This window comes from Curcuma longa, chromosome 20 (assembly GCF_044706935.1).
Source record: "Curcuma longa cultivar G26 ecotype Majalengka, Jawa Barat chromosome 20, ITB_CL_G26_1.1, whole genome shotgun sequence".
Lineage (NCBI taxonomy): Eukaryota > Viridiplantae > Streptophyta > Magnoliopsida > Zingiberales > Zingiberaceae > Curcuma > Curcuma longa.
The window spans coordinates 6,225,460-6,247,185 of NC_133880.1; the positions used below are offsets into that span (position 1 = coordinate 6,225,460).

The 21,726-nt window shown below is 36.3% G+C and overlaps 2 protein-coding genes and 2 pseudogenes across 2 annotated transcripts; 1 reads left to right on the top strand and 3 right to left on the bottom strand.

Annotated features, from left to right (window-relative positions):
• Positions 1-3,048: 3,048 nt before the first annotated feature.
• LOC141812947 (ATP-dependent Clp protease proteolytic subunit 2, mitochondrial-like) lies at positions 3,049-4,266 on the bottom strand (annotated as a pseudogene).
• Positions 4,263-5,502, bottom strand: LOC141812948 (ATP-dependent Clp protease proteolytic subunit 2, mitochondrial-like; annotated as a pseudogene).
• LOC141812949 (uncharacterized) lies at positions 5,499-6,164 on the bottom strand. Its single transcript, XM_074700889.1, has one exon. The coding sequence runs from the start codon at positions 6,162-6,164 to the stop codon at positions 5,499-5,501; it is 666 nt and encodes a 221-aa protein (XP_074556990.1).
• Positions 6,165-9,465: 3,301 nt separating this feature from the next.
• Positions 9,466-18,354, top strand: LOC141812950 (amino acid transporter AVT1A-like). The gene is made up of 12 exons (XM_074700890.1): positions 9,466-9,659; positions 10,220-10,497; positions 10,589-10,803; positions 11,106-11,129; positions 11,250-11,430; positions 11,506-11,725; positions 11,818-11,953; positions 12,932-12,951; positions 13,047-13,192; positions 13,930-13,973; positions 14,395-14,457; positions 18,262-18,354. The coding sequence occupies exons 1-12, from the start codon at positions 9,466-9,468 to the stop codon at positions 18,352-18,354; spliced, it is 1,614 nt and encodes a 537-aa protein (XP_074556991.1).
• The last annotated feature ends 3,372 nt before the right edge of the window (positions 18,355-21,726 follow it).

The following is a 21,726-nucleotide window of genomic DNA, read 5'->3' on the forward strand; positions in this document are numbered from 1 at the left end:
CAACGTCGCCCGGCGCCCACGGCAGGAGTACTCGACAAGGGAAGACGGCCAGACGGGGGATGGGGCAAAAGTGAGACTGTGAGAGGATCGCCTTCTCTAGGGTTTTCACACGATTTTCACTGGAGTGGAGCCGCATCGCCGCCGCTTTTGCTGTCTCCTCGCTGACGGCGATGCAGTGATTCAGTCGTGCAGACGAACTTGCGACGAAAGGAGGATGGTGAAGTCGCTCAATCGATGTCAGCGTAACCCTAAACGGCTAAACCTAAAAAATTAAAAGTAAAAAAATTAGGCCCCTCCTAATGTTTGGGCCTTGGGCCGTCGCCCTGGTTGCCCTGGCCCAGGGCCGGCTCTGCATATACGAAGGGTTATTATTTAACAGATGGAATATATCCAAAGTAGGCTACTTTCGTTAAGGCTTTTCCTTACCCGGAGGATCCCAAGAGAAAGTTGTTTAAGGAAAGACAAGAGTCTGCAAGAAAAGATGTCGAATGGGCATTTAGGGTGCTCCAATCTCGATGGGCGATTGTCAGAGGTTCAGCTCATTATTGGTATAGGAAAAAGTTAAAACAAATCATGTTAGCATGTATTATTTTGCATAACATGATTGTTGAGAATGAGGGAGCTCACATGACAAATTGGTACAATGATGAAGGTGACGAACTCGCACAACCTATCCATGGCTCAAATCGAGGATTTTAAGATTATCTTCGGATAAATTCTGAGCTACGTGACACTCAAGTTCATCACCAACTTCACGCCGACTTAGTTGAGCATATTTGGGGGCGGTATAATAATATTCTGTGAATTAGTATTTTATATGTTATTTTTAATTTCATCATAGTGTGGTTTATTCTAAGTTATTATTGTATTTCAATTTTATAATTACATGCCAATTTTAAATAAATTTTGTTTTCCCAACTTTGTAATTTTAACCGTTTATTAATTATCATAAAATACACCCACTTTTTAATATTATTTTTTAAAAATAGTAAAATTATTATTTTAAAAGTAAGATTATTATTAAAAACAATATAATAATTTTAATATTTTAAAATATTTTTAAAATATATTTATTTAATATATATAATTTTAAGATGATTGAGTGGATGATGGGACCCATAAATAATGAGTGTTAATGTTAATAGGAATGTGGGTGAAAGAGGTATGGTGTTATAATGATATGTGGCAGTGGATCCTATGCTTTATAATGAAGTGAAAGGCATTATAACACCCTTGCATGCTCTAAGTTTGATTTAAATTTGTTTTGTTTAGATATTGTTGAACCTAATTTTTAATTTAAATTTGTTTGATTGTTAAAATTTTTATATTTTTAAATGTTTAATTGTTTAATTAGTTAATGAGTTTGAAATTAAAATTTTTTTATTCATTTTGACAAAAATTTTTATTTGTTTATAAGTTTAATAATAATTTTATTATTGAATATGTAGATATTGTTTGTAGATATTGTTTATAAATATTATTTATATATCCTTTGGGATACAGTGCGATTGTAATCTAAATAGTGAGGATTTAATTCCCACGTTAAGTATTTTCGAACATCTACGTACGATGCTCAAATTACTAATAATGCTGGACCATTAGGTTGTGGACATTTGCGCTTCTTGAATTTATCTGATGGTCGATGAAAATTTTTTGTATGATTAACTCGTCTACCAACAAAATTAGACTGATCCTAAAAATTGAATACTTAGATTTAATATTCATAAGTTGAGTATATATATATGTGTGTTTGTTATAGACGTTTAAAGTTATTTATTTAAATTGCATTCTAACTAAATATAAATAAATTCTTATTGAGTTAAATATTAAATTTATTAATAATTATTTAATTTCTTTACCATCCTAGTTAAGGAACCAATAATTTTATGAGATTATTTGTTAATGTTAGACAAATAATTATGTATATTCCTTCAAGCTTGTCATTTATCAAGGCCTGTGGACTTTTCTTTTCAGTAGTAACAACTGTGGATTTGGACATAGTACCATTGCATTTATCAAGGTCCCCCACAATTTCAGTGCAGTCAGTGTGTGGGTCGTTGACAATTTCAAGGCAAATCTCACAAGACTCTACTTTGGAAGCTAATGGAGAATTGATTATATTCTGCAATGGCAAAGTTGATTGATTAGTTGCATGTACACAATAGTCAGAAGCATGAATACTCTGCAATCTCTCAGGCATCGCAATCTTTGTATCAGAAGAAAAATTAAAGGCCTTTCACTACAAAAATAATATCGATTAGCGACTGAATTTTCGGTTGCTAATCGATCGCTAAATCTGATTAACGATCGATTAACGATCGAAAAAAAATCACAAAATAATTCGTCGTAATTCCATTTAGCGATCGAAATTTGATTAGCGACCAAACTCAAGATTCGGTCGCTAATTAGCGACCAAATTAGTTCAGTCGCTAATTAATTTCCAAACCCTAGTTCTCACTTAATTAGTGATCGAATCCGAGTTCAGTCGCTATTTTAGCGATCGAATTCGGATTCGGTCGCTACTTTAGCGATCGAATTCTAATTCGGTCGCTATTTAGCGATCGAATTTGAGTTCGATCACTATTTTTGCGATCGAACTTTGGTTCGGTCGTTATTTTTTAACGACAGAATCGAAATTCCGTTGCTAAATTTCTTTTCGTATCGCCCAATTTTAAAATTAGCAATTCAATTAAAATTTGATCGCTATTTTAGTGACCGACATTTCATTTCCATCGCTAAATAGCGACCGAAATTAAATTTTGATCGTAAATTAGCGACCGATTAAATATCCGTCGCTAATATAGCGACTGAATTATTGTCCGTCGCTAATTTAGAGATCGATATTAATTCGGTCGTTAAATAGCGACCGAAATTAAAAATCGATCACTAAATTAGCGATCGAATTTTAATCGGTCGCTAAATTAGCGATCAAATTTTAATCGGTCGCTAATTCGGTCGTTATTTATGGTCTTTTTGTAGTGTTTGTTGCCTTTGTCTCACAAACATCCAGAGACGCAGTAGATTTCGTGGCCTTTGAAGATTCAGGACTCATTGATCAGATTGGTGCATTTGCTGCTCCTGACAAAATCCACTGGGCGCCTGGACTACCTCGTCGATTAGGCCAAATGCCTTGGCCTCTTCTGGAGTCATGAACATTTCTCGTTCAATGCACTTATCGATTCATTTAATCGGCTGCCCAATGTGGCCGCTGTAGATCTTGTTGAGCCGCGCATGAACGCTACGAAGTTCCTTAGCTTGGATGGCCATGTCAGTGGCCTGGCCTCCGACCACACCAGATGGCTGGTGGATCATGATACTGGAATGAGGGTAGGCGCGACGCTTGCCAGGGGCGCCAGCCGCAAGGAGCAGCGAGCTCATGGCGGCGGCTTGGCCGAGGCAGATGGTGGAGATCGGTGCGCGGATGTACTGCATCATGTCGTAGATCGCTAGGCCGACAGTGACGGCGCCACCCAGCGAGTTGATGTAGAGATGGATAGGCAGCTTGTGGTCTTCAGACTTCAGAAAAAGAAGTTGGGCGACGATGACAGAAGCCGTATCGTCGAAGATAGGGCCGTTTAGGAGGGTGGGAAAAAATAAAGAATTAATTAGCGACCGAACTCAAGATTCGGTCGCTAATTAGCGACCAAATTAGTTCAGTCGCTAATTAATTTCCAAACCCTAGTTCTCACTTAATTAGCGATCGAATCCGAGTTCAGTCGCTATTTTAGCGACCGAATTCGGATTCGGTCGCTACTTTAGTGATCGAATTCTAATTCGGTCGCTATTTAGCGATCGAATTTGAGTTCGATCACTATTTTTGCGATCGAACTTTGGTTTGATCGTTATTTTTTAACGACCGAATCGAAATTCCGTCGCTAAATTTCTTTTCGTATCGCCCAATTTTAAAATTAGCAATTCAATTAAAATTTGATCGCTATTTTAGTGACCGACATTTCATTTCCATCGCTAAATAGCGATCGAAATTAAATTTCGATCGTAAATTAGCGACCGATTAAATATCCGTCGCTAATATAGCGACTGAATTATTGTCCGTCGCTAATTTAGAGACCGATATTAATTCGGTCGTTAAATAGCGATCGAAATTAAAAATCGATCACTAAATTAGCGATCGAATTTTAGCGATCGAATTTTAATCGGTCGCTAATTCGGTCGTTATTTATGGTTTTTTGTAGTGTTTGTTGCCTTTGTCTCACAAACATCCAGAGACGCAGTAGATTTCGTGGCCTTTGAAGATTCAGGACTCATTGATCAGATTGGTGCATTTGCTGCTCCTGACAAAATCCACTGGGCGCCTGGACTACCTCGTCAATTAGGCCAAATGCCTTGGCCTCTTCTGGAGTCATGAACATTTCTCGTTCAATGCACTCATCGATTCGTTTAATCGACTACCCAATGTGGCCGCTGTAGATCTTGTTGAGCCGCGCATGAACGCTACGAAGTTCCTTAGCTTGGATGGCCATGTCAGTGGCCTGGCCTCCGACCACACCAGATGGCTGGTGGATCATGATACTGGAATGAGGGTAGGGTAGGCGCGGCGCTTGCCAGGGGCGCCAGCCGCAAGGAGCAGCGAGCTCATGGTGGCGGCTTGGCCGAGGCAGATGGTGGAGATCGGTGCGCGGATGTACTGCATCATGTCGTAGATCGCTAGGCCGACAGTTACGGCGCCACCCAGCGAGTTGATGTAGAGATGGATGGGCAGCTTGTGGTCTTCAGACTTCAGAAAAAGAAGTTGGGCGACGATGACAGAAGCCGTATCGTCGAAGATAGGGCCGTTTAGGAGGGTGGGAAAAAATAAAGAATTAATTAGCGACCGAACTCAAGATTCGGTCGCTAATTAGCGACCAAATTAGTTCAGTCGCTAATTAATTTCCAAACCCTAGTTCTCACTTAATTAGCGATCGAATCCGAGTTCAGTCGCTATTTTAGCGACCGAATTCGGATTCGATCGCTACTTTAGCGATCGAATTCTAATTCGGTCGCTATTTAGCGATCGAATTTGAGTTCGATCACTATTTTTGTGATCGAACTTTGGTTCGGTCGTTATTTTTTAACGACCGAATCAAAATTCCGTCGCTAAATTTCTTTTCGTATCGCCCAATTTTAAAATTAGCAATTCAATTAAAATTTGATCGCTATTTTAGTGACCAACATTTCATTTCCATCGCTAAATAGCGACCGAAATTAAATTTCGATCGTAAATTAGCGATCGATTAAATATCCGTCGCTAATATAGCGACTGAATTATTGTCCGTCGCTAATTTAGAGATCGATATTAATTCGGTCGTTAAATAGCGACCAAAATTAAAAATCGATCACTAAATTAGCGATCGAATTTTAATCGGTCGCTAAATTAGCGATCGAATTTTAATCGGTCGCTAATTCGGTCGTTATTTATGGTTTTTTTGTAGTGTTTGTTGCCTTTGTCTCACAAACATCCAGAGACGCAGTAGATTTCGTGGCCTTTGAAGATTCAGGACTCATTGATCAGATTGGTGCATTTGCTGCTCCTGACAAAATCCACTGGGCGCCTGGACTACCTCGTCAATTAGGCCAAATGCCTTGGCCTCTTCTGGAGTCATGAACATTTCTCGTTCAATGCACTCATCGATTCGTTTAATCGGCTGCCCAATGTGGCCGCTGTAGATCTTGTTGAGCCGCGCATGAACGCTACGAAGTTCCTTAGCTTGGATGGCCATGTCAGTGGCCTGGCCTCCGACCACACCAGATGGCTGGTGGATCATGATACTGGAATGAGGGTAGGCGCGGCGCTTGCCAGGGGCGCCAGCCGCAAGGAGCAGCGAGCTCATGGCGGCGGCTTGGCCGAGGCAGATGGTGGAGATCGGTGCGCGGATGTACTGCATCATGTCGTAGATCGCTAGGCCGACAGTGACGGCGCCACCCAGCGAGTTGATGTAGAGATGGATGGGCAGCTTGTGGTCTTCAGACTTGAGAAAAAGAAGTTGGGCGACGATGACAGAAGTCGTATCGTCGAAGATAGGGCCGTTTAGGAACACAATCCGCTCCTTGAGGAGGAGGAGGGAGAAGATTTCATAAGGGGCGAAGCTATAAGAGCGGCTACCAGCACCGGTGCGCCGAGTGGCCGGGACAATGGACCCGAAGAGGGCCAGGCGGCGCCACAACATAGTGAAGTTCAAGTGCCTACAGGAAGGAAGAAGACTCTTTTATTGGGAGCAAAGGTACACAATAAAGGAAATTTTATACATACGTGCATAAATTCACAAACCATAAAACTTAACTCTGAATCAAATTATAATTATATTTATTGCTATAACATGTCATGCAATATATAACATATACAAATACATTTAAAATACCACCTAATACATTAAAAATTATGAAATCAAATCAAACAAAATTTTTGGTTAGATCTTCCTTATAAATTCAAGTTCAGAACGATCACAATTTCAATGCTCCAAACAACTACCAAACAAATATATTACAGAAAATGCATCATTCTTGTATAAGGCATGGGAAAAAAAGATATTGCCTATCCAAATCATCTATTTTTAAAAAAATTATTTCTTATGGAACATTTTTTAGATGTTCATTGAAAGACATATTAACAAAGTTTGATTGAAAATGAGCAAATTTAGAAAACAAAATCTAACAATAACTAGAGTTGTTCTTGGATTCACACAGTTAAATTGAGGTTCACAAAGTTGAGTTGGGTATTATCTTAAACATTTGGTACCAGAAAGATAACAACAATCAAGCTTTAAGAAACTTAGTTAGACTACGTAAATATATATAATACTAAGTAACTTATGTCTATTCACTACAAAAAAATCATCGATTAGCGATCGAATTTTCGGTCGCTAATCGTCGGTCGCTATTTCCGATTAGCGATCGATTCAAAAAATCATAAAACATTTCATCGTAATTGGATTTAACGATCGAATCGAATTTGGTCGCTAATTAGCGATCGAAATTCAAATTCGGTCGCTAAAATTAGCGATCGAAATCGAATTCGGTCGCTAATATTAGCGATTGAATTCGATTTCAGTCGCTAATATTAGCGACCGAAACAGGATTTGGTCGCTAATTTTAGCCATCGAATTCGAATTTCGGTCGCTAATATAGCGATCGAATCCTATTTCGATCGCTAATATTAGCGACTGAAATCGAATTCGATCGCTAAATTTATAAATCATATTTATTGTTAAAATTAGCGATCGAATTCGTATTCGATCGCTAATTAGTGATAGAATACAAAGTCAGTCGCTAATTTTAGCGATCAAATTTATTTTCGATCGCTAATTTCGTCATTAATATTTAAAAAAATTTATCAAGATTCCGTGATTAACATACAATCATTATTAAAATTTTTAATCATACAATCTATATTTACAATCCACATTTAAAATCCATATCACAAATTTATTTATATGATAAAAAAATTATTTTTTTATTAAAAGATAAACTTGTTCGTACAGGAATAATTTTTGCAATGAAAGATCAAACAGAAAATAACAATGGATGACACAACTCCGACCAGATCCCGTGCTCGCAGTAGTTCTCTATGACAGTCTGGCCAACACAAAGATAGAGAAGAATTGAAGTTTCCACCTTACGAAATCATGCTCGCTGACTCGGCTTCCACCCTGCTCAAACAGACAAATGGATGAATTTAATAAATTACCTTAAGAAATAAATGAGCACCACAACATCATGAATTACAAAGGCAACAAAAATAAAGAAGTCATTTCTCACCAGCTAGGATGAACAAAACAAACCTTCCAATAGATAAAGCCCAAATCATAGTGAAAAGAAATTCTGATGAATACGCTCAATTCCCTAGTAACACCAAAAACAAGCATCAGCATGGAGATAAAAATGGATTTGGCAAACAAATTTTCAAGAAAATAATTTCATTATTAGAATTAACCATTTCAGCTATGAACTAACACCTCAATACAATATAATTAGAAACAAAAATAAGAGACGATCACGTAACAACAACAAGAATGATACAATAACATAGAATAAAAATTAGACACTAAAGAGTCCTGATTTGACAGGAACCATGCATGAGAGTAAACATTGCCATGGATACAAACAATGGAGTATTTTGCCTATTATGAAAAAGAAGAAATTAAGAAAAATCAGTTTTATCAATCAGTTCACAACAGCATAAAGAATATCTTTAAGGAGAGATTTCATGAGAAGTGAAGAACAGTGGTAGATTTTAATTAACAATATAACATTAAAAGATACCATCTTTCACAAAAGCCGCCATCAACTTCAGTCCTGCTAACCATTGTTGTCAAGGTTACATAAAAAGAATTTAACTGAATGATTAAACTTCAATTCACTGCTACAGTATATGGGATTTCTTTGAGGAGTTTCATTCTCCTACAATATAGAAAGGATTTCCCAGATAATTCAGAATTCAATAGTTGTCTCTAAGTGGTGCCTGCATAAGTAAAAGTTTATTTTGGCTTATTTTACTCTTAGTCATTTAGATTTATTTTGGCTTGTCTAAACCTGGAATGCACACGACAGAATATAACTAGCATTAACAAAAAAGATTTTGACCACTTCAAACATATATTGAGATTTTTAAATCCAAGACGTTGAACTTGATAAAAGATTCGTCATAATTTTATTTGTAAATAACACAATGGAGATTTCGGTGGCGCCAGATTGAAATCAAAACGATGTGCCATCTATTTGGAACTGATTAATTTTAGAGATAAGAGATAAAAATAATTGATTCGGTTTTACATAAATTTTTCATCGATTGGAGAGTCAGATAAAAAATCTTTTTTCAAATCAATTTATGGTTATTTTGTGCCAATTTTATATAAGTTTAATGTGAGCTGATTTAAAAATTCAATTTATAATTTAAAACTTAGAGTTTTTAACCAATATAACTTTGTCAACGCCATTAGAGGACAAACTATTTTTGGCAAGAAAATTAATTCAGTAAAAAAAATGTCTTTTACAAATCAGGTCAAGATGAATTACGTAACTTAATTTAACGAAAATAAATTTACAGTTAGAAATTGTAAATATTGTTAGAGACATCGAATTTTTTCAGGACAATAAATTATTTCGATCATGTGCATTACGAATGACTTGAATTTTATGGGAGGAAACGATAATTTTAAAAGCGAGAGAGAATTTAGGGTTTTTAATATTTGAGGGGTTAAATGATAATTTTAAAAGCAAGAGAAATATTTTAGAGAAAAGGAAATAACTTATAGGGGTAAAAATAAAATTTTGATTTGCGGGCTATATATAGGAGTAAGCGGAGGAGGGCGCAGCTGGCGTTCCAACCTCGTCTTTCGTTACTCATTCCGGCGTCCTCGTCCTAGCACTTCCCTTTGCGGCTCCACTCGCAGCGATCGCTCTCTCTCTCTCTCGCACACACGCACACTCTATTGCGATTAGGGTTGCTTAGAGATATTGCCTGCTCTGCAAATGGCTACTTCTACTCTCCGGGGCGACGACAACGACCTGGAGCTTTTCTTCGAGGACAGCGTTGATGGCCAGATCTACTACGATCAGGAGTCGGCACAAAACAAGGGTGAGGATGAAGATGAAGAAGACGAGGTCGCGGATGCGGAGAAGAAATCGTCTGCTTTTCGCTCGCAACATTGGCCCCGAAGTTACAGGTATATATTACTTGTGCGTTCTTGAAGTGAGATGCATGACCTACGTTGATGGTGCAAGTCTCTGTTTTCTCCCATCCCCTCAATGATCTACGCTCAGCTGTTCAACATATTGTTGATTTATTAGTGATGGTAGGTTTAAAAGAGAAAGCATGGATCTTTGTCAGTGTGTATAGCTTGAATCAAGTACTTCTCATCCTATCCCTTTTAGGTTTGACATCTGCATGTTCGATTGTTGTCTTCAATTTGTCAAGAATGTGTTATTCACTCGCACTATTTGGGTGTTTTTAACACACACGTCATCTGAAATTATAAGACCTCTATCATGCTTGTTGATTTGTTAAAAATTGAGACTACCAAATGTTGTATGATTATAATTGTTCTGTGACGTTTGAATAATTGATCCCTAGATTCCTAAGTGATTTTTACTCCTTATGCCAAAAACTTTCTACTTGGTCTATTCAATTTCTGTGGATTTCAATCCACACTTTTGTCTCAAATCTATTCACACATAAGATCTTTAAAGCTGATAATTTCCTACATTGCTGTTATCCTTTTGACAGGGAAACAACCGATTCCTACACAATATCTGCATCGCAGGCCTTCGGTTTCCTTGGACTTAATTCCAGTTTTCTTTTTGACAATCAAACTAGTGGTCAAATTTCAGACGTGAGTTTGCCATTGCTGTCCAGTAAAATTCCTCAGAGTCAAGAATCAGACAGAAACCTTAGCAAACCTCTTTCTTCCACCTCTACCTCAGCTAAGCCATTATCCTCTCAGTTGCAATATTCTGGTGGACATGCTCGTCATGGATGTAATGTAGCTCAGACTGTGTCTAATGGTAGGCCTACAAACAACTGCAGTTATTATCATTTCTGCAATGATTGATCTTATTGTACTTAGGAAGCATTTCTTATTTTGTTATTGGCCAGGGATTAATGTGATGGTGGGGATCGGTCTTATTTCGACACCATCTGTAGTGAAAGAAGCTGGATGGGCTAGTTTGGCACTGCTAGCTCTTTTTGCATTTGTTTGTTGTTACACTGGCATTCTTATGAAGCATTGTCTTGAGAGTAAAGATGGCCTGTCTAGCTACCCTGATATTGGAGAAGCTGCATTTGGAAGATTTGGACGTCTGTTGATATCTGTGAGTTTCATCAAGGATGCTTAAAATCTTTTATTAAGCAAAAAATATGGTTTAAATTTTTTTAACATCTGACCCATTATTCATGAACTTTTGGTGGTATTCCTGCACGTATATAGCGACTAATGTTGTCATTTATACATTTGGTCTAGTTTGGTCTTTTTATTTTTCTATCATGTTGCTTTTTGATAGTTTGTCAAAGCAGTTTTGTTGTATGTGAAGATGATCTGATGATCTTATTCATGTTACTGCACTATGATTACTTAGTGAGTGTATAATATCTGATGCTGTCATTCATGATGCAGGTTCTACTGTACACAGAATTATATGTAAGTATGACTCATTCTGATCTGGAGAGTTCATTGCCTGTTTGATCTTTTTGAGAATGGCATGATAATATGTAGCTTTTAAAAAATTGATCACAGCTCTTTGTTTATTTCATGATGCAGGCTTTTTGTGTAGAATTCATTATATTAGAAGGTGATAATCTTAATAAGATCTTCCCTGGGACTGCTTTTCACTGGGCTGGAATTCATATCAATTCTATTCACTTTTTTGGAGTATTAACTGCTTTAATTGTCTTACCAACTGTTTGGCTGCGTGACCTCAGATTCATCTCCTATCTTTCAGGTAAGATTGATTATTTTCTCTTAGCTAGCAAGCACTTTATATTTGTAATTAATTTACCACAGAACTCCTTTGCAGCCGGCGGTGTGATTGCAACTCTATTGATTTTTGTCTCCATTGTTTTTGTTGGCACCGTGGAAGGAGTTGGGTTCCATCACACTGGCAGAGCTGTGAATTGGGGAGGCTTTCCATTTGCTATTGGTGTTTTTGGTTTTTGCTTTGCTGGGCATGCAGTGTTTCCAAACATCTACCAATCAATGTCAGATCCATCACAATTTAATAAAGCATTGTTAATATGGTGCGCAAAATCACAAATTTTTTTTAAAAAGTATTTTGAATGATTCTTCATATGTTTCCTGAGAAATATCTTCATAACCCTATTGGAAACAGTTTCTCTCTGTCTGCAGCAATATATGGTTCTTTTGCTGCCATAGGATATCTCATGTTTGGTGACGGCACACTTTCCCAACTGACATTGAACTTGCCAAACAATACTTTTGCCTCAAAAGTTGCAATATGGACAACGGTAATTGTTAACAATGATTATGTTGGTTTTTTCCTTTTAAAAAAATTTTATGCCATTTATAATCTATATAAGAAAACAATGTTCCTCAGCTGTCCTTATAATTTAGTGCCAACCATGCACTTTGTTTTAAAATTGTGAATATGAATAAAGATAGCCATGTATGTGCCATTTTCCATGCGTGCTTAATTCAATTGGAAAAGTGTTTAGACCAGTTAAAACCAATAAATAAGGAGAGATGAAGCTATAAGTCATCTAAACATCTACATTTAATTAGTTTTTTCAATTCATTAAGCCTTCAATTCATATCGTCTAATTTTACTATGCTCTATGATTAAATTGTGTCATATATGCTACCTCAATTTCAAGAATGATATCTAGTCTATCACCTTATACAAATAGATTCGTAGAAGCCATCTATACATTTCTGTATACATGTTTCTTCACTTTAATGATTTTATTACTTTAAATCTATGAGTTACAAATCCTCTACATCTTTGTTATTTAGTGTTATAACTTTATTTGACGTACAACTTTCATCACTGAGAAAAAAAGTGTTCCTCTAGTAAGTTTCTTTATTTCACCTATCTTTTCATCTTATTTCTCATTTATCTTTTTCTCTCTAAATTGTTTTAGTTTCATCCTTATTTCTTCACTGTGCCACTATACTCATACAGAGCAATCAACTATTTTATTTTAGATCGGCACCTCTTTGCTGTTTGATGTTCCCTTGACATCTTGTGTGTTTCTATCATTGTTTGTGTCTAATTAATTGGATGGTGCACTCAAGAAGATTTTTCTTAGCGACCAGGATTTTCTTAAGAAAGATCAAAATCATTGGTTTTTTAAAATCTAATGAGGAAAACATGCTTATCATAAAATAGAGGAGTGAAAGATATAAATTACTTGTATTTTAAATTTATCACGCAACCCATGGATTAGTGAATGTTCTTAACGATGTGTTCCTATGTTTGTCATCAGGTGATCAATCCGTTCACCAAATATCCTTTTACCATCGACGTATCTTTAATTTAGCTCTTTGGTTTTCCTTACTGTTGACGTTTACAGTCATTGTTCTACCTTAACTGAAAACAACATATGCTCTCATTATAAATCCTCTAGCCAGGAGCTTAGAGGAGTTGCTTCCTCAGGAGCTTGCTAATAAGATTTGGTGCTCTCTGCTGTTAAGAACTGCTCTTGTTGTTTCTACCGTGCTCATTGCTTTTCTTCTACCATTCTTCGGTATGTTTCTCTGACAGTTATTACTAAAAGTTTCACTGTTTGTTGTATAATATTGTACTAGTAGAATTTTGCAACTGATGAACTTGCATCTAAGGTTGAAATGAATAAACGATCAAGAAATGCCAGATATCTTATCATGCATTAGTAAGATAGATATAGGTAAACCATAAAATTATTTGTGTTTTTGCAGCAGAAATTCCCTCCATGTTATTCATATCGATGACCCAAACAATATACAATCAATTGTTCCTACTTCCCACTTCCGATGGAAACCTCATTTTCCTTGTATAAAAATTGTTGAAATTATTATCACAATTCTAAAAACTATGAACATCTTTGAAACCTCATATAGCTTCATTATCATCCCTAAAACCCCAATATGTATACATAACCAAATATGGATGGATCTGACCTTGGCACTATTGATGAACCTCAGCTGAGTTGCTGACTGCCATTTCACACATTTGATAACCATCAATTATCTTAATTAGTTAATTAGACTTGAATTATACACTTCAGTTACTGATTCAAATACAAGACCATCTAGTTCGATATCATCTTAAGTTAGTACGGAAAACACCCACACTATAGTTTTATATTAATTTGTTGATTGCTGATAAATTAGTTATCTCCTTGCATCTACCATTGCTTGTATTTTTATCTCAAAATTGCATGATCTAGTTATCAATCACCTGATTGAAGTTTCTTAACACGAAGCTACTATGACATGGTTACAGGACTTGTGATGGCATTGATTGGTTCACTGCTCAGCATACTAGTGGTATATTACGGCCTTTTTTATTCCTTTGGCGATTCTTACCGAGCATTGTTTTGCATCATTTCTTCTGTTTCTGGATTGCAAAAATGTTAAATAATTGCAGGCACACATCGTCTTTCTAGTTTTTCATCTGAAAGTCTTTCCAAAATAGAACTTTCAAATGACAATAATGTGAATGGTTGTCTGCGAAGAAAGTAAAAGAAATTACTTCATTTTGTTGGTATGCGGACTCAGTCAAGGGATAAGATCTATAAATGGACCTGAATAGTTGGGACAGAAATGATTTGATAATGATTAAAATACATCAAATAACCATTATATTCTCCTTACGGAAGAAAAACCTGTAGAACTGATGGATTTTAAACTGATTCTTGTTGTATTCATTTGTGAACAAGTTGAGCTATTATTTGGTATGTTTTTTCAGGCGATCATAATGCCGACCCTGTGTTTCCTGAAGATAGCAAGGAAGAAAGCTACTAGATGCCAGGTAGTCTGTTCTCAAATTAATGACATTAAGTTCACAGTGTGCTTTATATAGTCCTCTCATTTCATGGGCTCTATAATTTCAATGGGGTATAACGGCATCATAAGGTTTGGTAGCTTTGAGGCAATGGTTCATAGATCATCATATGCCATTTAGCACGTCCAAATCCCTTTTTTTTTTTCTTCTAGTGGTAATTTTCAAAATGGCTTATGGTTTAACCCTTTTTTTCAATATGCTCGTTCCCAAGCTTTTATTAAAGCCAAAATGCCCCCTAACATTTCTATTTTATTTTGAAAATATTCCCTCTCCATTAATAGATGAGCAATTTGGATGACATTTTAGAATGATAAAATAGGTATTTCAAATTTAGACAGAAAGCATTTGGAAATGTTGGGAGCTGATGCGGTTAGAATCTCCCTTCTTGGTCCCCTGATATCTTATCCGACCGTACCAAATAATTCGGGTCCACACTGATGGAGCCTTCAATCTCAGTTAGCCAAGCTAGTCTCTAGTAGCAGTCTGCTGCAAGTGAACAGGCTTCTGATAGTAGTTTGCCACACTCCGATAGCAGGCCGCCGCACTTAAGTTAGATCTAACAAGGTCCGAATCCACAGTTCTCCCGTTGGTCTCCTACTTTCAAGAGTCCGACAAAGCTTTCAATTCTGTGCACCCGAGTTGATCTCCTGCCTCTTTAAGGGAAGAAGGCTGTGATCTGCTATCTCTGGGTAATCCTCTCATGACTTGCTGCACCCAAGCTGCTTATCCGATTTGCAAGTTTAACACCATTGACCTTCCCTTCGATGCTTAAGTCAACATAATGGCAAAGAAGGTCACCTCCTTAAAGAGAAGGGCTTGAACTGAAAAAGTGAGTTCTTCTGCAAGGGAAGGGTTTTGTTAGGCTGTGAGTCAGATTGCCTTCCGCTGGAGGAAGGATTTGAGTCGGAAGAAGAAGAACAACGATTGACTAGGTCAACCCACTGCCTTGATCCCTCGTTACTCACTGTGAGTGGTTTTGCTAAAAATGACCAAGAGAGAGAGAGCCCAAGAGGGAGAGAGTCAAAGCCTTCTTGCTGCACACTCTGCCCCTTATATAGATGAGAGGCAAGCCCTCATACTGGTTGTCATTTGCTGCCACGTGTGTTGATCGAGTGAGCAAAGGTAAGAGCACATACCAACATGTCCTATGTTCTACCAGAGGAATGATTACCAATCGCCATATCAGAGAGGGGATATGCATAGGAGATCTTCTGTCGCCTTATCAGAGAGAGAATCTGCAAAGGAGATTGCTTAGGGCATCTCCAATATAGGGGTATTTGAGGGGATATTTGGAGAAATATCTCCATATCTCAAATATCCCCTATTGGAGGGGATATTTGAGAGAACATTTGACATCACCGAGCACAAAGTTTTGCCCGATGATTTCCAATTAATTCATTATAAAAAATTAATGTAATAATTAAAATTAAATAAAAAATTGAAAGGGTAGGTAGGGTGTGATTAATAAAATGGTAGTGTGATTTATAAATATTTAATTAATGAAATATTTAATTATGATATTTGGAAGTGAGATAGGGATAATGGTGGAACCCATAAATATTTGGTTTGTGGTATATTTGATTGTGAAAGTTAGGATATTTGAGGAGGGAGATATTTGATTGATGATGTGGATGTGGGGACCACAAATATTTGGATGAAATATTTGGTTGTATTGTGTGGATGACCTGTCCAATCGTCTGATACCCGTCACCTCATCATTATTGCTTATTGTTAGGATCCATGAGAGATATTCCCATGGAGGATGTTCTCGTAGGATGACGACGTTGCCTGGTAGACTTCTAGTTAGGGAGACACTAGTAGGAATGATGAAGTAGGATAACCAGAGAGGGGAAATCAAGGGGAGATTTTCCCACGGAGGAGGTACTTGTGGAATGGATGATTGCGTCCCTTGCTAAACTGCTAGTCAGAGAGATGTTAATAGAAATGATAAAGTAAAATAACTGAAGGGGGGGGGGGGGGGGGGGGGGGGGGCGGAGTGCAAGGAAGATATTCCCGTGGAGGGATGTTCTTGCAACCTGGATGATGACAGGCTGAGGTGTTCCTTGGCAGGGATGCTCCTGCATTGTCAGTTAGTCCTCAAAGGAGAGGACTTAGAGGCAGGGGCGGAGGCAGATTTCCACAAGAGGGGGGGGGGGGGGGGGGGGGGGGGGGGGGGGGGGGGGGGGGGGGGGGGCGGAGTGCAAGGAAGATATTCCCGTGGAGGGGTGTTCTTGCAACCTGGATGATGACAGGTTGAGGATGTTCCTTGGTAGGGATGCTCCTGCGTTGTCAGTTAGTCCTCAAAGGAGAGGACTTAGAGGCAGAGGCAGAAGCAGGTTTCCACGAGAGGGGGGGGGGGGGGGGCCATGAGACGGGGGGGCCAATTAAAATTTTTTTTTATAAAGACAAACTTAATGAAAATCAAAAGGCTGGGGGGAGGCGGTGGCCCCTACCTGCCCCCCTCGTGGCTCCGCCCCTGCTTAGAGGGGGCTTACTCGAGGAGGTATCCGATCGCTAGATCGCTTAGGAGATGTTCCCAATTCTTGAACTTCTGAGTTTACACACTTTTGAGTCCATGAACTTCCGAGTCTTTGAACGTTCGAGTTCATACACTTTCAAGTTCATCAACTTCTGAGTCCTAAACTTCTAAGTCTGCACACTTTCAAGGTCATGAACTTCCGAGTCCCAACTTCTGAGTTCATGAATTTTCGAGTCCACAAAGATTTGACATTTCTAGGGATATACCCAAAGGGGTTGTTTCTAAACCACCACCTTTTCGAAGCCGTGAAGACTTGAGGTCACATCTTGGGCCGTCTGACAAATATTCACACGGGTAAGCCTACTGTATTTGTTAAGGCTGGGATTGCGAGGTACATCAACAGCATTTTGACATTAATAAAGCCTTAGCTAGAGAATATTTTGATTTTGATAATTTACCGTATATTAACATGGACATCTCATTTCCTTGTATTTTTGTTCTTGCATTTACTAGGAATAAAACTCTTAGCATTTTTTTAAAAAATTACATTATATGTATAGAGCAAACAATCAGAAGGCCATCCTTTATTTTATCATTATCAGACATTACTTTGATATTAATATACCCATTGTACTCATCGTTTTCTTGATTTCTTAAAAAGTGAAGAGTTTGAATGAAACTATTCACTTTTACCAGTTTAAGTAAAAAACCATCTTAATTCCTTGGAAATTGCATAGGAATGTCTACTTTCCCAACTGTGTCTGTTCATAGGTAGAATTAGGAAGTTTTTCACCTCAAATTTGCAAAGTTGAACAGTTCTGTCGACATCTCGCGTTTTTGTTTGTCTGAGAATTTCAAATATAAATCCTTGTCGATCTTTCATATATATTTCCAATACTGATTTTAGATACTATTGCATGTAACATAGATTCAGTGGATCTTGATGAACTGGTAGATCCATTTGCAATGGGTTTGGAAATATTTTCTTCTAAATCCCCACACGGTAGATTATCCCTTTATATATATAGTGAAACGATATATTATACATATTCTATTGTATATTTCGTGAGCATCTAATATAATTTTTACTTCTTTTAATTTTAAAGCTTAAACTCTAAATTTAAAAAAAAATATTTTATATTAGATATTTACGAAAGTGTTTATCATAAGACGCATAACATATCATTATATATATAATTATTTACATAAATAATTTATGTGATATAATATCCTGAAAATATTATGATCTTCTTTGTTCATGTGGTTTTTTTTTCTTTTCCAAATTATTTCAGGTTGTGTTGGGGATCACAATCATTGCAGTGGGCATCATCACTGCTGCCCTGGGGACTTACTCGGCCATAGCAACGATAGCAAGCAGCTTGTGAGTGAGATTCAAGCTTCTCAGTGTATTTTCTCCATTTGTTTCAAGTCCTTTTGCATGTTTTATTTTGCACAAGGATTTAATCTTCAAAACCTCAAAAGCTCTTAATGCTGAGACTAGTGATAAACAGAATAAATTTAGAGGAATTTTTTATTACTATATTAGAGGTGTGTGGATAAACAATTTGTTCTCATATTTATAATTTTATAGGTTGACTTCGAAAGTTTGACATTAATTTATAAGAGTCAAACCTTTCTTTGATTTATCCTCATTTACATATTTTGAAGTTGATACTTAAGAAATTGCTATACTTATTTTCTGTTTTTAGAGCATTATTAATGGAAATGAATGACTTAATTGGGCTAACTTGTTTCTATTCCTTAACTAGTCGTTGTTTGAATTAGGAAAGTATATGTTTGATTTAAATTATTATGCATAACTTTGATAATATGATTATCATATAATCATATAGTTGAGATTATGAGAAATAAAATATAATTTAATATTATTTGATTCGATCTTAAATAATGCAATAATAATTTATTTGTTTGGGGTTTTAATGTATAACTTAATTTAAGAAATTTAGGATTTAAAAAATAAAATATATAATAATAATTATTATTAATGATGATATATAAATAAATAAATTCAGCTAATATTTTATTATTTTATAATTTTTAAAGATAATTTTATTAGACTTTAGACTATACCTATTTAGTTTATCAATTTGTTGATTGATTCAATTGATTAAAATTTTAATAAAAAATTTAAGTTTAAAAAATCAAAGTCGTTCCTCATGCACGTGATTTTGATCGGTCGTCGCGTGCCCGTTGCCATCTTCGATCATCCTGTCATTGTTGTTGCTATCTCGTGTGTTTGCCGCTGTTGCCCTCATTTAGTGCATTTGTCGAGGTAATCGCATTTTGGATTTATAATATCTTTTATTGATATTTATTGATATGGCGGATATGCTGCATTACTCCGAAATTGTTATTACTTAAATTAAACAAGGTTAAATAATATAATTTTGGATAGATAATTAAAGTTATTAATAATAATCAAGACTAAATAATAGTCTTTTCGTATGCAATGTAATATCAATGTTTGTTTATTATACTAGCTATAGTTGCTATATGTTATATTGAAATTAGGCTGAATTTACTTAAATGGAACGATAGAGGATAGAGAAGTTGCAATTAGTCGATCCATTTAATTAAATATTTATCAAAGACGAATCCGAATTAAAGTTTGGAAGGTTTGATGTCCATTTGAAAATAATTCAAATTATATTTATAAATAAATTAAAAAATAATAATCAAATAAATAATAGTTCATCGGCTCAATTACTTTATTAGATAAGCTTAATTACTACGACGATTTATTATTTTTATTAATTATTGATATTTAGCCGAAGATAAAATCAAATGAGTCAAATCTAATTTAGAGCTTCATATTGAATTATTATTATAAAAATATGCAACATTGTATTAGATTAATTCGAATCAAATGTAATTATATTCTATATATTAAGTAAACATAAAATCTCAACAACCTCATGAAATGTGGATTGAGCTATAGCCCAAGACGGACGTAGCTCCTAATAAAAGATTTCCAAAAGATGAAATCTATCATTCCAGTGGTCCTACATAGTCGATTTCTATGATCATCTATGAAAAGGTAAATAAAAAAATTGTAATTGACCACGATGAAGAAGACAAACATGGCTCTGTTTCTATACTTATTTATATTGACTCATCTAACTCACCATTAGTCTATCTTTTTTTAATTATGTGATTGATATATTGTGTCAAGAGAATTAAAATAAAATGGACAATAAAATTGATTAAGAATAAATATTTTTTGGAATTAATAAAAAAATAACAAATAGTAATTTCATAAATTATTGATATTCTAAATCCAACTATAATTAGAATTAGCACATTTATGTCATATAAATTAATAATAAACAAACATTATAACAATTATTAATACATGTACTTTTTTTTTCGAAAATCTTTAATTCATTTAACTTACTTTGATGTCACTCTTTTAATTTTTAATTATTTAGTATTTGTTTTAGTCAATATTTTTGGTCTCCATTGACTTAGAGCTACATGGCTTGGTCTAACTGAATTCGAATCCGCTTTATCGGATTCAGGCCCGAACCTGATTTTATCGGTTACTGAATCCGTTCCATTAACCCACATCTTCAACCCGACCCGATAACCCGTTTCATCCCCTACTGTCCTCAGTCCTCGCCTATTTATTCCTCCACGATTTTCCGCTGCTCCTGTTCTTGGCGCAAAGAGATCGGCGAACTCTTGATCTCGGCGATCGGAGAAGGTTGCAGCGAATCAACACGAAGAGCGGCGTCTCGGTTGATCCGAGTCGCGTGATTCCCTACGGAGACGATCCACGAGAAACGGTGGTACTGATTCTCTTTCTATCTTCCTCCTCAGCTCATGGGTTTAGGGTTTTAAACTGAGACACAGCTGGTCGGACTTGAAAATCTATGCATAGAGAGGAAGGATTTCGAAAGGCGGAGAGCTTGTTTTGGAGTAATATGTCCCAGCTTGCTAGAAGATTTGAAGAGAAGTCGAGCTTGATTTGGCTAATCCATGGAACTGCTGGAAGAAGAAAAACCATTCTGTTTCTTTAGTGGGAAAGTTGTCATGGGAGGCATTGGAAAATTATTGGGCAAGTAGAATAAATCTTTTAATATATGTCAGTTGAAGTTTTTGTTTTTAACTTTGTAGTGGTGCTTTTTTAATATCTAAATTTTCAGTTGTGTGAAACCTTTTTCTGATGTCACGCTCTGCATTCTGAGAAGGGCAACTTAGACACATGGGTTCTTGTTTGAAATTATTACAAAATGAATTGCAACCATTTTCTTCCCCCATAACATCGTTTTAAATAGATGCGCTCAAACTGGGTTAGAGAGAATCCAATAAAATTTGCATGCCTTACCCTAGATGCTTGTGTGGATCTCTTGTCATCAATTTGATAAGTCAAAGGATGACTAACATGGTAGATAGATAGAGCTGACAATGAATAGTTATGAATGCTTACATGTATGGATGGATCAATTAGGAGGGATTATTTTATGAATCAAGATGTCAATTCATCATTCATCCTTCATTTCAGTTGGTCTAAACCATGCAAATCGAAGGAAAGATGGATGACAATCAAAATTCGTGACATTTTTACTCCTCTAGTAACCTGATTGGATGCATTGTCCTTTCAAATTAAGATTTATGTACCACAACAAAACTCTGTGGCTGTTGACCTTCCAAGAACGATCTCCATCTCATTTACTGGAAGGACTCCATTGGCTTAAACATGCCCTTGCCTATATCCTTCCTCAATTGAAGAACCC